This window comes from Pristis pectinata, chromosome 13, assembly GCF_009764475.1.
Source record: "Pristis pectinata isolate sPriPec2 chromosome 13, sPriPec2.1.pri, whole genome shotgun sequence".
Classification (NCBI taxonomy): domain Eukaryota; kingdom Metazoa; phylum Chordata; class Chondrichthyes; order Rhinopristiformes; family Pristidae; genus Pristis; species Pristis pectinata.
This window is the reverse complement of record NC_067417.1, coordinates 10970859-10987789: the sequence shown is the minus strand read 5'-3', so window position 1 is coordinate 10987789 and position 16931 is coordinate 10970859. Positions and strand designations below refer to the sequence as shown.

At 39.8% G+C, this 16931-nt stretch overlaps 1 protein-coding gene across 2 annotated transcripts in view; it reads left to right on the top strand.

The window, feature by feature from the left end:
• wwox (WW domain containing oxidoreductase) overlaps positions 1-16280 on the top strand; it is an 808566-nt gene extending 792286 nt beyond the window's left edge. For both annotated transcript variants that reach the window (XM_052027946.1, XM_052027947.1), the window contains one exon: positions 16080-16280. In XM_052027946.1, coding sequence (XP_051883906.1) covers positions 16080-16268 — 189 coding nt within the window. In that variant the 3' untranslated portion in view covers positions 16269-16280. The remainder of the gene's footprint in view (positions 1-16079) is intronic.
• Positions 16281-16931: the final 651 nt, after the last annotated feature.

Below are 16931 nucleotides of genomic sequence, written 5' to 3'. Positions count from 1 at the left end.
GTAGAACTCTTGATCACAGGGAGGGGTTAAAGGGATGAGTGTAGAATTATCAAGAGAAGGCTGGACAAACACAAGGAAGAACGATACGGCAGATGTGCTGGTAGATTTAGATGAAGAAAGACAGGAGAAACATAAACACTGGCATAAGCTGGTTGGGCCGAATGGCCTGTTTTTGTTTACGTCTTATATAATGAAATGCAGATATGGTGGACAAAATGGCCTCTTTCAGTGATGTATCATAAATGTGTTGTTGATGTCGGACAGGCAGCATCCACGGTCCAAATTTAACTGTACTGAGGACATTCATAGTCAATTTCATAACATGGTATTGGGGAGACATGTATCCTGGTCAGATGGGGATGGCAGACCCCCTTCCCAGGAGAATACTGATGTACCAGTTTCGATGGTCATTTTCCCTTGGTAGCAAACTAACATTTAATAAGTTTATTAAAAATCAATTTCATAACTGTGCGATCAAGCCCTTTGAGACACTAGTCTGGTACAATAACCGCTATGCCACTGTAGGATTAGGAGAAGAGCCCTTTAGCCCACCGAGTAGAACTGTTATTGAACCTACAAATGGAAGTTATGTTTGAGACAGCCCAATTGATAGCAACTAATTTCAGTGATCCAGGTGAAACTGCGATCATCAAGCTAGTTGCCTAGATTTTTGGATGTGTGTTTTTTAATTTATTCAATGTCCTTATTATTTAATTAACTGAATTTAAATTCAGTGGTGAATGGTATTTGAACTGGTGCCTCTGGATCATAAATCCAGGCATCCGTAAAACTAATCCAGTAACTTAATCACTGCTACCAGGCCAGACTAAAGGATTGACGCACAGTGGAGCAAAGCTGCAATGGATGGTGTCAGTGACACAGCATGGTAAATATCCTGACACAGGAAGAACAGTGGTGTGGCCATGCAGAGATGAATAAATAAAGAACCAGCTATCCACACAGATTGTGGTAACTGACTAAAATTCTATTGTGAAGGGCTGGAAGTAAGCTTCAAGGCTTTCATGGAGACACAAGGGACTGCAGATGCTGGAATCTGGAGCAACGCAGGAAACGCTGGAGGAACTCTGCGGGTCAGGCAGCATCTGTGGAGGGAAATGGACAGTCGGTTTCGGGTCGAGACCCCTTCATCTGGACCCCAGACCTTCGTGTCGTCAATGACATAGGTAGAAGGGGTAGGGGTGTGAGTTTGCCCATTCATATTTACATCAGGATCCCAGGTTGCCAAGTTAACAGCCTTAGTGTTTCCATGTGTAAACATGGGTACTAAGGCATATCAATGTAGGGCTATACCGCTCAGCTTCTGGGGTGGTTGAAGCTGTCACCTAAATAAGAAACAAGAGAAGTGGTCAGCTCCCCTTCACGACTGTACAGCATTCTGTCAGATGCAAGCAAGCAAAATCATATTTATTTTAAAAAGAAGAACAAATGACTTGTGGGTCATCAGATTTATTTATTAAATTCAAAATCTCTTCAGCACAGATAAAAATTAATCACTCCATCTATTGCGAATGAAATGTCTTTTTTTGTCATTTTCAGTGTTTCAATTTCAAAAAAGTTAACATTCCTATAAAAGTTTCCATTCAATCCATTGAATCCTTATTTCACTCCGTACATTGTCTGTACCATAATGAGCTACTCAGCATCCTCCCAAGTGTGAACCTTTTACTTTATATCGTTCCAAATGTCTGTCTTTTTTTTAAGTACAGACAATAGGCATTATTCTGTGAGAACAGATTGGATGGAAAAATGACAGAGAAATGGTTCTACAGTAACAAAAATTTTGTGTTCCTTTATTCCCTACAACACCCACCCCCCATCCCCATTTCCAGTGTGATTCTGTTATTAACAAACATCCTTTTTAATAACTTATTTTTCCCATTTTTTTTGCTAAATTTCTTTTCGAAGTACATGCCATATGAGGATTGCGATTATAAAAGTACCTGAAATCTGCTATTAGATCAGCATGCATAGCTCTTTCTATTTACATTCTATTTACATATGCGGACATGGCAAAGATCTACATGTTATTTACATCCTACTTGGGAGAGGACGAAGGCAGCTTTAATTATGAGTCTAAAATTCATGGTACAGTAGTAGAATATTTATCACATGCATATAAAGTTAATATTTGCATGATTTATTTTAAATTTGTAACTTTTCTGACATACCTCTTTTAAATTTTCTATGCTAAGTGTAGCATAATGAATAGGCAACATTTTCTTTAATTTTCTTCTCTTGCTCTTTCTACCTTATTTAATGACTATTTGCATCATACAGTATTTTCTTTTGTTTCTTTAAATGGTCACTAACACGGAGCGCTGCAGTTTTGCACCGTCCTCCTCTTCGCTAAAGCGACTAGACAGACTATGGGTTCCCTACGAGACTTGGCAGCAAGATGCTGGTGAATGAAATACAATATAATAATCTGCTAGTATTTTACAAGTAACCTTCAGCCAATGGAACGGTAACTACAGAGTTCTCTCTTTCTCTTTTTTCTTATAAAGATGGTGTCTAAGCTATCATCATTAATTATGGAAATAGTATAAATGAGATTCTATGTACTTGTGAAATATTAATGAGGCTTGTATTTCAGAATCTGGAAATCATTGTTTACAGAGCTCCTTCTTTACGAGTTTTTTCGGGTTTTATTTATTCTATCAGGGATCCAACAACAAGACAAGAAAGCACCTGTCTTTTTCTGTCTCTTTCGCTTCCTTTGAAACAAAGATGGCATTGACCTCTCAGGACCCATTCTCAAGTTGTCTTAGTTTATGTCGGCTATTCTATTGCAAAATAAATTCCCTCCTTTGTTGTTAAGTTTATATTTTGTTGCATTCCTGCAAGACTGAATAAAGCATCAGTTTATCCTGCAAAATATTTGATCATTAACCTCTTTGTTGTACCCCCTGCATGAGGGGTCACTATCATTAAGATATTGTTTGGACCTGACCCAGGGGTCATCCTGCAGAAACTTAAGCACAATGGCTGGACTTCTAAACCTTAAAATAAGAAAGCAACATTTAATAAGCACAATGGTTTTTTTCTCCCTGTTTCTGCTTCATAAGTTCAAATTATCTAAAACTGGTTTTTGTAATTCCAGCCATTTTTAAGAAAAAATTTCAGTTAGATGAAAATATTTGCAACAACCTTGACCAAAACAAATTTTTAAGCCACTTAAACATATCTTCAAATCACCAGGAAGCCAGAAGTGGATGAAGAATCAATTTGCCATTGTTTTCAGGATAGGACAGCCTCAGTATTCCCTTGGGTCAATATACTGGAACATGTAAAAACCCATTATACCATTTCCCTTCCTACATCAGCTCCTCAACCATAATACGGACCATAAACTACAATAATAGTAAATACAAGAAGATCAATAGAAAATGAGTTTAAGGAACAATAATGCAGTGTTTTAACCGAGGGAACTTTACAATACTATTGATGGATTCTAATTATTATTAATGTGGTCGATATTCTATTGTAAAATTCCGGTTGCAATGGGATGCCCAGGTTCTCCCTATGAACCTGATTTTTTTTTTATTGTACAGGACATAGTGCACAGAACAAACAAAATTACTGTCAACTGAATTCAAAAGCAGTTTACCACTTCCTCCCTTTGAAAAGAGTAGATAGAAGATCTTTGTGATCACATCCTGAGCACATCACAGGCACAAGGGAGGAAGATCTTAGGCAGAAGGAGCTGCAATCTCTGGTGGCAACACAAGCTGATTGCAAATTATGTACAACGGCCTCTAAAGGGGGAAAAATTATATTAACACATTATAGGTATTAAAGCTATAGCACATACAGATTTGAACCAGATGGTACAAGTTGATATTTCTATTTACTGCTGGGGTCTCTAATTGTCTAGTCAACACTCTTTCAGAGCCTTGTGGGATTCTGATGAAAGATTACAAGAGATTAATCAATATCAAGCTTTAACAGAGCCACCAAAAGTACATATCCATAATGAGTAATATCTGACTGTAATGTTAGCACAGAGCATTCAAACCAGCATCCAGAGCTTTACAGGTGAATTACTGGGTTCTTCCAGTCATGGACTGAATTTGAATAACTCGCCATTTTAATTTGCACCCAGCTGAAGGAGCTGTCAGGCTTCTTTTCTTTCCCTTTTCTCTTCCTCTTGGCTGAATGGCTTGGAGTATTCACTCCTCTTCTCAGGAGGAGGCAGAATCAATGCATGAGGCCACATTTAGTGTGCCTGCTCTCGGTTAATGTGAAGAGTTGTTGGCTGCAAGCTTTGGCAAGGGCAGGGGCCACTTACCTTTTTCATTTAGAAATGGAGAGGAAAGCATTGGGGAAGGCAATCAGAACCATTTGTTTCTCAAAAAAATAAAACAAAATCCAAATAAGCCACAGATCCACCATTATTTGATTAAAATAATTGTGAGCTGACTGTTCAGATAGTCAACCACCTTCTGACATGAGGTCCCTACCCCATCCACTAACAAGCCTTTCCTGACTTGCATCGAGCCAAAGAAAAATAATTGTCACAGATATTCCAAATCCCATAATATTCCATACTGCTTTAAATGCAAACAATTCCCAGGGTTACCCCAAAAACGTGCAAGTCTTCTCTTAAATTAAACCCATGGCACAGTGGTTTAGAACATTGTTAACTAATGATTCAGGAATTTGACATCCACTGAACCCTCAAGTAGACTGTGGTTCTTTTAGTGATTGGGCAACCCAACAAGAATTTTTAGTTCAAGCCAGTTTCTGAAAGCAATAGAATTTCTTTGCCACATGCAGCAACTGGTCTGGTATTTATTGAGCTCAAATGAATTGAAACTGTTTAAAAAGTGCCCAATATAGGTTCTACTGTGGGGACTGCACTTTCCACCAGAGAGTATTTGTTACCGCCTCAGTGTATAGGAGATGCTCATGACCAAAGATATCCAAGGATGAGGAGAAGTGCTTCTACCCTGTGAGTTGCTATTATTTGGAATATTTTGTCTGAAAAGGTGATGGATATACACTTGACAAAAAAATTACAGGACAGGGGGTGTGGGAATAATTCTCTTGAATAGCTGGCATGAAGGCGATATGCTACATAATTCTATAACATCCCCCACTGTGAAGGGATTTTAGCTCTAAGGTTTAGGTGTGAGTCTTTCATTTGCTGCAATGTGGTGGAACTACATGGGGTATTTAGCCTACAGGAGAAGCCAAGACAAGTTAAAAGGACCTGCTTCCCTTAGCATAGAGGTCAGTCACTAGAAAACATTGATTCGAGTTAATTGGTGAAATGATTGAAGAGGAGTTGAGAGAAAAAAATATTTCATCGTACAGGCCCTTCCCAGGTTATGACAGAGTTCTGTTCCTGAGAACTGTTCGTAATCCAAACAGTTGGAAATGAACAAATGAGTGTGGGAGAAGATCACAGGAACAGTGGTGACGGGAGAGCGAGCAGGCACAGGAATAGTGGGTGCCAGCCGGCCTCACTGACTCAGTGAGTGAGCGAGTGAGCCTGCTCAGCGCTCCCGGCTCTGCTCGGCTCGTTCACATGTACGAGGTGTCCATAGGTCGAGTGTTCGTAACCTGGGGAGTACCTGTACGGTGAAGGTTTGGAACTCACTGCCTGAAAGGATACTGGAGGCAGAAACAAAAACCACATTTAAGTAATCCCTTGATGAGCACCTGAACAGCCATAACCTGCAGCACTATGGAGCAAGAGCTGGGACATGTGATTAACCTAAGGTCCTTTATTGCCAGCATGGACACAATGGCTTGAAAGGCCCCCTTCTGTGCCCTCAATTTCATTGATTCTGGGAGACAGGTGACTCATTCAGTAGTTAAGAAAATGGAGGAAAGGAAAATGTAATTGAGGCAGGTGCTCACTGAGGCAAACTGATACTTCCTAGCAACCTGTGGTTTTAAGCTGACTTGAATAAGTACAGCCGAGAAGGCCAGAACTGTGCCTTCAATGAGCCCCCCTTTTTGGCAGATGCTGTTTGATTGGCTGGACATGAAGATTAATGCTTGCCCACAGTGTTAGTTTCTTGTGCTGTTATGCCAGAATTAAAAGTGCATGCACAATACTGGCATATCATCTCAGCTGCATCTTCTGAAGTGCTGCAGATTTTTTTAATATTAGAAACTTCACCTCCTTCCCAAAGGGTTTCCTTTTTCATATTTAAAATGAATGTTTTCTGCTTTTTAAGAGTAAGTAAGTCCATGTGTTGAGGATTCTGCTGTGTTGCTTGGAATTTAATGTTGGACTGTCTGCCAGCCATCCAAGCCAGGTTTCAAGCAAAATTTCTGTTCATTCCATTGATCCAGCTCTTTCTGAAGCTGGACTTGGGAAAATAAAACGAGGCTTTAGCCAGCTCGAAATGGGCATCTTTCTTTACACAGAGAGCTGGGAGACAACAAATGATGCACTGTCCATTATTATCAGACATAAAAAGTATCTAAAAAATATACACCCATAAAACTCAAGGTGTTTTAAGGTGTAGTGAGATGTCAGTTATCAATACACATATTTGGCATTAGCGAGAGGGAAGCTGCAATGAAAAGGACTCTCAGATGAAGGAAACCAATACTGAGCATCTCACAGTAACCAATCACAAAGCAGTGCAATTAAAGTACTACCTAATGCTTCTGTTGAAATGCGTTATGACATGCTGTTGTTTGGGGTTGGGACGTGGTTTAAAAGAAAAACTAGTTTCAAAATCTGCAGAAGAAGTGAAATAATATAGTACTTTAAGTCAAAATGGAAATCTGACTAAAAGGCGCAGCAATAAGCTGAAGTAATTAACTCTGTTCTGTCTGATAAGGCAGGCAAAGCCCCTTTAATTAAAGACTGCAGTAATTTTGCAGTACCACATGAAGGAGACTGGGTCCAATTAGTCACCCACTCAGCTATCACTCTAAGATTTGGCACAGTCGAGCAAAAGGGTCTGAGGAATTTATAAAAGCAGAGAAACCATAGGTCACCATTGGATTTCATAAGAAATATTAGGTTATTAATTCTGTGTAAGATAATGGGAATCAATACAGACCATTTCTCTTTATGAAATATAACCTTCTTCTGACCCAAGCATGTCAATGCAAGTCACCTTATTATTTTAGTGCTCCATGTAGATAGAATTTATGCAAAGGAATCAAGAAATAAAAATGTGATGACCTCAGATTAAAAAATTGTATCCTTAAAGGAGTGGTGAACCGTTGGTAAAATATCTCTAAGCACATCGATTTCCTCCTTTGGTAACTGGACCAGCTCTGAAGCTAGTTAGTGTCATGTTGCCTATACCTGTCAACCCAGAGGATTGCTCAGGTCTCAAGTTAAGACACAACCTTGAACCTGAATACTTCTTTTTCCTTATCCAACCTGATGCAATCCAAAGGCATTTGCAGACTATCACGCCCACACACTGACACTGATCTGGACTTGATGTCCATGCCCGAGTAGGATGCTCTGAGCTTTGGTGAAGTCTCTTGTCCACTGGCCATAGATAGATGTTGTCACCTGACTGTGGCACCAAGGCAAACTGGAAGCCAACACTTGGGAAAGTCTACTCGATCCAGAGCAGCATTCCCGGTTGAGAATCACAACTGACACCCGAAAATAACCCTTCCATCCTGGGACAAATCTCTCCTCTGTTAACAAGCTGATCTGTCTAACACAACCACCACTACTGACACGAGTCAAATTGACACAGATAAAGTAATGACCTGATTTGGTACGGCATAGCCCAATCTTACCCGAAGCTGAATGTTTTGGTAGAGCATGATCCAACCTAACCCGACACATATAGCCACGTCCTGTCAGGCAGCCAGACTCTAATCGAGACCCTTATTTTCCATACTTCAATGTGTCATGCAACTGACTGACACCATTCAAAGACAACTCCCTTAAGATCTTGGCTGTTCACGTGAGGAGCTTTCACTGAAAGATATTTGGTCTCAACATTGTTTTCAATATCTAGCTGTCTCTGGTGTGCCTCATTTTTGGCTATCTTCATACACTTGATGTAAACACTATTAAAAATCAAACTCACCACTTCACTTGAGATTTTCAAGAAGATAAAAAAGATACTGGAACTAAATAGCTGGCAGGAGCCGAGCTGCAAAATGCAGTGTGTTTGGCAAGATTGCAATGAATCTTTCAGTACTCCATTCCCGGGAGATAACATCTCTGCAGAGATATGGAACATTTAGAGTGTGTTTTGTAAATGTATCCATTTTTGACAATTGCTATGAATACAGTTGCCACAATAATAGTTCCTTTCTCTGCCTTCCCACTTCCATTGCATGTTGAAAGCAGTTTCAATCGTACTTTTCAGAAGAGAATTGGATATATACTTGGAAGGAGGAAAGAGCAAAGAAGTAGGACTGAATGGATAGTTTTTTTCAAAGACTGGGTAGAGGTGGCCTGGGTTAAGTGGACTCCTCCTGCGTTGCATAATTTTATGAAGAGTTGCTAGTTTGCCAAGATAGGTCACTCCTTCCAAGACTTGAACATTTTCAGAAACCATATCTGCATCATTCCTGCTTGACTTCCTGACAACTGCTGTACATATGCCTTCAGATATGGGTGGAGGTGGGGCAATGGTGCATGATGACCATTACTCGCCGCTCCTTCCTTCCCGCTGGTACCAAAATGTCACTCAGAAGCCTACTATTTGAGCCCCACAGCCTTGACTTTGATCATCTTTATTAAGCAAAGGGCAATCATTGCTGACCTGCACCTGGTCTCACTCAACATCCACACATCTGTATTCTGGGAGAATTGCTGCATAGTGAACAGATATGAGGGTAGATTCTCCCACTCCCAATTCCAGGGAACTCAAGGCTAATTCCAGTATCTGTCTGTCACTCCCCTGAGACTGGTCAACTCAGCACAAACTATCGATCAAACCAGGGGCTAGCCTGCTTTGTACAGCTCAGCTAATCATTATATAACGTTTGTGGAGGTTGTTTAAAGGGACACTCTCATCCAGTACATCATAAACACCATGCCTTTTGTACAAGTCTTTAAACACAGATGGAATAGGAGCATAAAAGGATTGGAAATGAGAGTGACCAACTTCAGGCACATAACCTCAGTGGCAATGTGCTGCAGATTTAACTCGGTGTTTTTGGGAGAGAAGGTCATCTTCTGATTGTCTGAAGAATTCAGTCAGACGGAATGATGACAGTGCCCCTTAAATAAGAAAAAAGGAGACATACGGTTGCTTGGTTGGTGTGGACCAATCAAAGCAAACACTGATTCAAAATGCCTTCAAATAGTAATTAACACATTCTAAGGTTTTGAACATTTGCTAATGATGTATAAAATGGCTCACAGCCGATAATGTGAATATGATTATAAATTTAATTTTGCTCCACCTCCTCTTATATTCCATCTGCTAATTATTTTTCCAGTGAAACGGCACGAGCAATGTTAATAAAGTCGTGCTATGTTGCCTGTTTTCTGGCTTGCAAGCTATAGAGCAGTGATGGAAAACAGCCTGACTTGATCATCTTGCGAAGCCAGTTTCCACACTTGCACTGCAGATGGTATTCTAGATATGCCAGCTATACTTGTAATAGCCTGGAAGTTAAAAAAAACTGTCACAGGAGTGATTTTGCACTCTTTTCTGAATTTGCAATTTACAAGGCAAGTTTTAAAGGTGCAGTCTGCTTTAATTCTGCACTTAATTCTTTTGTTGCATTATCTCTTACTTTACCTGGTTGCTTTTCTAACGAGGCATCACTGTCCATCGGAGGATTTCCAAACACACTTTAAAAACAGAGAAAGGCTTACATATCAATAGTGCCTTTCATGTTGTTCTCATATTGTTCCAAAGTGCTTTAATTCCAATATTTGAAGCAAGATCACTGCTGCAATGTGGGAAATTGCCGCAATCTTCCAAAAAATGAAATGTGATAATGACTAGATAATCTGTTTCTAGTGATGTTGAGTGAGGTATAAATATTGGCCAGAACACTGGGGATGGCTTCCTTGTTCTTTGAAAGGGTGCCCTGGGATCTCTTATATCTTTTTGAGAGAGTAGTTTGATGTCTCATCTGTATGTTTCCCACATTGCAGCACTCCCCCAGTACAGCCCTTTGGAATCTCGGAATTTTGTGCTCAAGGCTGTAGTGTGGGATTTGAACCCTGAACTTTCTGATTCAAAGCTACCACTGACCTTTGAGACTAATCTTCTCCGTGCCTTATATTTTTGTTTTAGCTTGGTTATTGAAATGAATGCAAGAAATGAATAAATTGATCCAATTCATACACTTGTGGACACGGTGGTTTCTAATCTCCTGCCAACGGTGGGATTCTAATCTCACCCATAGAAACTTGGCACACCTGAGGCAGGGAGGAGAACACACGACCAGAATTCCCCCACTTTTGGTCACCGTCCAGCAATTCCTTGTTGAAGAGTTAGGGTGAGATGTGATGTCTCTCTCCTTGGTCAACAATCATGGTTGAACAATGCCTCTTGTGAGGTGGTGTGACCTGCTGCAAAGTGGCTCCAAGTCCTGAAATGTGTTGGGGAGAAAATAACGTGAAGTTAACCAAGGCAGACCCTTCACCATCATCACACTGCTTTTTCCAGAGCCAGAATTTAGACTAGGTGAGCTCAAGTGTTGGAGAATGATGAAATAAACATTGAAAATAGCAGCTTAAATCCATGAATGTTCTACCCCCATGGTTCTGGGCTGTAACCAGAGTCTGACAAATGACTTGTGAAAGAGAGTGATGAACCCTTATTGTGCAGACACTCTTTAGTTAATCCGAAACCAGATTTCGAGGTAATTTCACATACACTAAAAAGATTGATGGTGTGGCCTGCCTTGACAGCTTGCAAATGTTTGGGAGGATTGAAAATGGCATCGCGACTTGATTAAGGATGGTGCAGGGCTTCAAAGAAGTTTCTTCATTCAGTATATCTATCACTTTAATTTGCAAACTGCCTTTACAACAACTTACAGATGTTTGACCCCTGACAGAGCAGTTACTGCTGCAGTCAAATAGGAATCACTATGGGGAAAACAAGCTTGTGATTCTTGCCACATAATCTTTTGAAAGACAGTCAAGATAAACGTGTACCTGCTCCCGAGCATATTTCTCCTTCAAGTGTAGAGTTCCAGTGTACGGTTAACTCCCAGTCTCATTTATTGAGATGTATAATGTGTGCAAAGCTGGTGCACATATAACATTTCCTCACAAATTAATTCGTGTCTGTCAAGGATCCAGGTGCATTTTGAGCCATCTGCCATAGTCTTTCAGGAACTTATTTTTTAGAAAAAGCAAACAAAGGTTTTTCAAAATGTAACCAGCTGTAACAAGACAAATGTTCCTTTCCAAGCCGTGATTTTTCAGTTGAAAACATTTCTTTGTAATGCAGAACTGGAGTGCCAGTGTTCTAATTAAATACAGATATTATAGTTATTGAGAGTCAATTCTTTAGTAACATTACTCCACAGTATCAAGTCTACTATAAACCCATCAAAAATGTGCACCATGGATTCAAACCAGAGTGGAAAAGTGCTTGGATTTCAGATCTAGTTGAGTCTGAAGGAATGCAATATAGCATGGCCACATGAAGGATACCCACAAACTACCCTGGCAACGTACTGCTTATGGTTGGAGGATGGGAATCCTTGCACAATGCATCAGTTATCTGCTCTTGGTTGGTTTGCATGTTAAACCATATCATTTTAAATTCAACACACGACAAATCTGGCTATACTTGCTGTATCTCCTATTGAACTACCTATATATGAGACAAGAGTGCTGTGGTAAAGGCAGGATGCGACAATATGGATGTACTATCGAGTCAACGGAGCTCTCGTTTCTTGAACTGTACCTGCTATCATTACGTGGGAAATGTGGCAATCAATTTATGGAAAGCAAACTCCCGACAACTACGGGTGTGACGGAGCCAGATAATCTGTTTTATTTAACTAATTTGAATCGAAAAATAAATATTTGCCAAAGCATCAGAGATAACTCCCCTTGGTTTTATTTTAAAAGAGGATGTCTTATTGGAAAGAGCAGATGGGACCTCAGTTTAACACCAAAGTATGGCACTTCCAACAATGCAGCACTCCCTCAGCAATGTACTGGATTTAAAGTCTAACTTAATTTGCACTTGAATCCACAACCTTCGGACACAGAGGCAAGAAGGCTAACAGTTCAACCAAAAGTTACGCCATACCTGGCTGACATAAACATTCAACTGTCAGGCCAAAGATACCTTACAATCATAAACTAGCAGTTCTAGAGAAGTAGTTGCCTCACTGACAGGCTTTCTGAGTTTTAATATGGAACACTGAACAGTTACATCATTATATCATTCACAGCTTTAACCAGTTTATTTTGTTAATTAATTTCTGTTAACACAGAAATCAAATAGCAACACAGCGCTCCTGCATTTGTTTTTTCTCTGTAGCAGATATTGCATCTGAAGCAGCAGCTGTAGAAATTTCTATTGGAGTTAACATTATCCCACTCCGCCCAACTTGGTCATTTTAAACACAAGCCGAGATGGTGAGTGTCTGGAAGAGATTTACATCTGTGATGTATATTGCAGCTGACTCTAAAATCTACCTTATGCACACACTCACACTCACATGCTCATTTACACTCACACACGCACACACACAAACCTAAACGCTCCAGAAGGAAATGCCCCAGCACAGTAAAAAAGAGCGGGAATTTCGTTGGAATTTTTTTGCCCTCCCAATGTCGTTTTGCCATCAAAGAATTTTTTTAAAAACACACACACACACACACACACACACACACACACACACACACACACACACACACACACACACACACACACACACACACACACACACACTAACCTAAGCTCTCCAAAAGGAAATATCCTAGCACAGTAATAAAGAAAAGGAATTTTTTTGCCTTCCCAACCTTACTTTACCATAAAAGAATTTTTTAAAGAACAGTTTGGGTTTCAGTTGTAATGAAATGCCCCCCTTGCTTGTGAAATAGCGCCTTCCTTCAACTCTTCATTTTGTATCTCTCGTGTGAGGTGACGTGCCTGTTGTATTAGGGATGGATGGATGAAAGTAGTGTTTCAACATGATCTTTCATCCATCACATTCTTGGGTGCACTTAATGGACCAGCTTATCTTTCAATGCCTATCAATTTTGCCTGTTTTTATTTTGCATCACAGCAGTTAATTTGGAATATTGATATAGAATTCCGATAAATTCATGGAGGATCCCTGTGTTTTCTTTACGCATTAAATCATTCCATCATGATCTGAGGTAAAATTGAAGCAATGGAAAACTGATATTGGCTCATTACAATATAGTGAATGGACTGATGTTGGTATGCATCTATAAAGGGTACTGCAGCACAATGCCTCTGCAATCCAAAGGTCAAGACCTGAATTCAAATCCCACCATGACAGCTGGAAAATTTAAATCAATTAATCAGCAATTAAGTAAAAGCTTAGTATGAGCTTAGATGACCATGAACTACTTATCTGGTTCTCAGTGACTGTAGATGATAGACAATAAATGCTGGCCTTTGCCAACAATACCCACATAATTGAAATAAATAAATCAATAAATAGGAACAAATGTTACCATTTTGCTCTCACAATATTCAACATTCATAAAGGATCAAATGTATTTTTTTAATGTAGTTGCAAGGTCTTTACTTTCCAGACTTGCTTATATTGGGCAGGTTCTCAGCTGAAGCTGAGAAGGAATCACTGGCTGACCATTAGATCTGGCTGCTTTGCTGGTACATAGTTCCTGATACACTTGAGTTTTTGAAAGGAAGGAATAGAGCTGAAACTTGTGTAACTTCTTACCTGAACTCACTGACCTTGGAGCACTACTGAGACAGGAAAAGTAGTAAAAGAACCTTGAAGGGGAAAGGAACAAGTCTACCGATGGATTAACTTCCTGATGACATTTCATTATCTACATTTATACACATAACATGGTCTTCAAAAGAATTATGGAGAACATCCCATGGACACGGCTATCAATATTGTTAATCCTCTGCCAAAGATACACAGGGGCAGAAATTCTTCCTCAGTTAAGTGCGCTGCATGTCCAGTACTGCAGTACACATGCTTCGTAATTCCCTTGTGAAATTCAACTCTACTGAATGCCATGGAGCGGACTTTCAGAAGCCAAGTTCAATGTTCATGCGTGTTCATTCAATGTTTAGTGCAACTGACTGAAAATGAATTTCTATCCCATTCTGTTTGAATGCATGGAGTCAAACACAAATAATTTCTCCAAAATCCACTAAGGTTAACTTATATATCCCAGTCAACATATCTTCATTCCAATCCATTTGCTGGGTGATCTTCCCCCATCATACAAGTGTGTATCCTCAACATTTCTGTCTTGCCACTCCTGTTCCAGTGGGTACATGGAACGTAAGTACTACAGTTCTAAATCCTCTTGTGGAACTGAGCCATAAGATGCCATTGTTTGACTTGGGCAACAGATAATAATCGTTACTTGGGGGGCCCAGTTGATTTTGCCAACTCTGCTTTGGGGTTTTATCCCATTCCTTCAAGACGGGTAAAGTCCCTGTTGTAACCTAGCTAATGGCTTGGTGATAGGTTTCCTTTAAAAATGAATAATACCATATTTACCCTCATACTGGCTTTTGGGACCAGGTTATATTGTGCAATGCCACTCAATGATTTATATGCAGTTATGATGTCTGGCGCACTACACAAGTTACATCTTTTTGAATATAGACCATACTTTGCCCTTAAACTTTGCACATTGATCAATCACAATGGAAGTCATACATGTGAAAAATTCTACTTTCCAAACTGGGAGGAAAAATAAGAAGAAACTGTGATGCTGGGAACAATAGTGCCACTTTTGAGCTGCCACTTTTTTGTTGTTTTTAGGTTTGGTATCCAAAAGGTTCTTTCAAACAACAGCACTCTTTGTTTTATATATCCAATTTGACAGTTTAGGAATGCATTGGTCTTATAGTTACTGAAGCTTTTCATAAATTTTCACCATCAGCTAAGTAAATGGGGACAAATATTGTGTAAGTATGCTGGCCTTACAAGAGTGAAATTGAGTGGGAAGGATAACGTACAATAATGCAATCAGCTTGGTTTTCTCCCTATTAAGTTAAATGGATGGAAAGTTGGGAAGGCTTCATTATAAGTGCACAATCCTTTTTGTGTATTTTCACTTGCTTGGCTCTGCTCAGGCAATGCTTTGTCCAAGAGCTAATAGAGGAACTCTCCCACCATCACAGCACCAACATCTCCCAGTACACTTAAGCCATAACTTGACTTCTGCTTCCTTTCTATCCAACAGCCAGTCTGGCTTTAAATTTAGCCACTGAATAAGTAACCTCTTTTTATAGGGTGTCTCAAAGATAGTGAAGAAAATAATTGATCTATGCATATCCCGCAGGGACTGCATTACAAAATCCTTAAAGCTACAAAGTATCTTTGTTCTACAAAAACTGCATTTGGTGAAAAAGAGACCATTGACATAGTTCAACTGCACTGCCATTCATTTCAGGAAAACAGCGCAAACAGAATGAGTTATATCTCTTATTGCAGTGCAATCATTTCACTGAAGCCTGTCATGAGGTAAATAAGCCAATCCTGCTTACTGCTTGGCTTACCCAGTGATTTCTGTGTGGGGTGAAGTGTAGAAGGATAGGGCTACACTCCAGAACCCATTGGGTGTATAATTGCTGAGGTAATGCTCTGTCATTCAAGGGTTTCATGCACCTTGTAGATGGTAACTTTGGCAGGAATCATTGATAGACTTTTACACAATTAAATCAGCATGATGAAAGGGAAATGGATGGATTTGGCACATACCACTATACTTGCGCTTTGTATGATTGTGCTTAATTAGAGTGTCCTAACTGAGTTCCCTTTTGGCAGAGGTTTGTAAAACTTCAATACTGTCAGAATAAATTCAGCATCAAAGTTACAAGCCACATTATATTGTGGGAGATGAAACAAGTTTTCATTCTTCAATGTATTTAAGCTTTAGTTATCAGTATAATGTTTTAATAGACATTTATCTTGCATTTGATGTTCTTTTCCAGCAACAGGGAGCAGCCACCAGTGTTTACTGCGCCGTTGCCCCAGAGTTGGAGGGCCTGGGAGGGATGTACTTCAACAACTGCTGCCGGTGCCTGCCATCGCAGGCAGCCCAAGATGAAGCATCAGCTTCTGCCTTGTGGGAGCTGAGTGAGAGACTGATCCATGAGCGAACTGGTGGCCACTCTGCATAATGTCCAGCCCGGTTTCTGAAGCTGTGAAGCCAGGATCTGTGCAACAGGAAAATACCACCTTTTGTTGTTTTCTCTCTCTCTCTCTCTCTCTCTCTCTCTTTCTCTGGTTCCTTGCCAATATTATAAGATTGATTGCACCACAAATAAAATTTAACCCTTTGAAGAACTCTGCTGCAATCCATCTGTGCTCTGTTGAAGAATAGGTCAGATTTTGCTAACTCAGAGGACATTTAGTAATTAGAACAGTCTGCTTATAGAGCCTCATTACCAATAATTGTTACTAATGAATAATTATTTATAATATTTAGCACAATAATTTCATTTATGTACATTATGTGTGTGAAAGCTGTTACTGGTTATTCCTTAAAAGGTTGATGATCATCAAGGAGCCAAACCCTTAATCCTGGTCTGCTGAGATTATGTTGGAAGAAGCTTTTAAATTTCCCTATTGAACAAAACCATTTAGTTCTCTTATTAATTTTACCCCTTATATTGCTCCACATGAGGCATTCACTCAGTTCCAGTTATCATCCCACCTGCATTTGGAAGGATCGGCCACTATGTGCTATTGAGCTCTGGATGGGCCCTCAGTCCATAATGGATCAGTTGGAGATTCAGTAAGAAGGGGGTGAATCTGATCTAGCTGATTTTCTCCATCTCTAA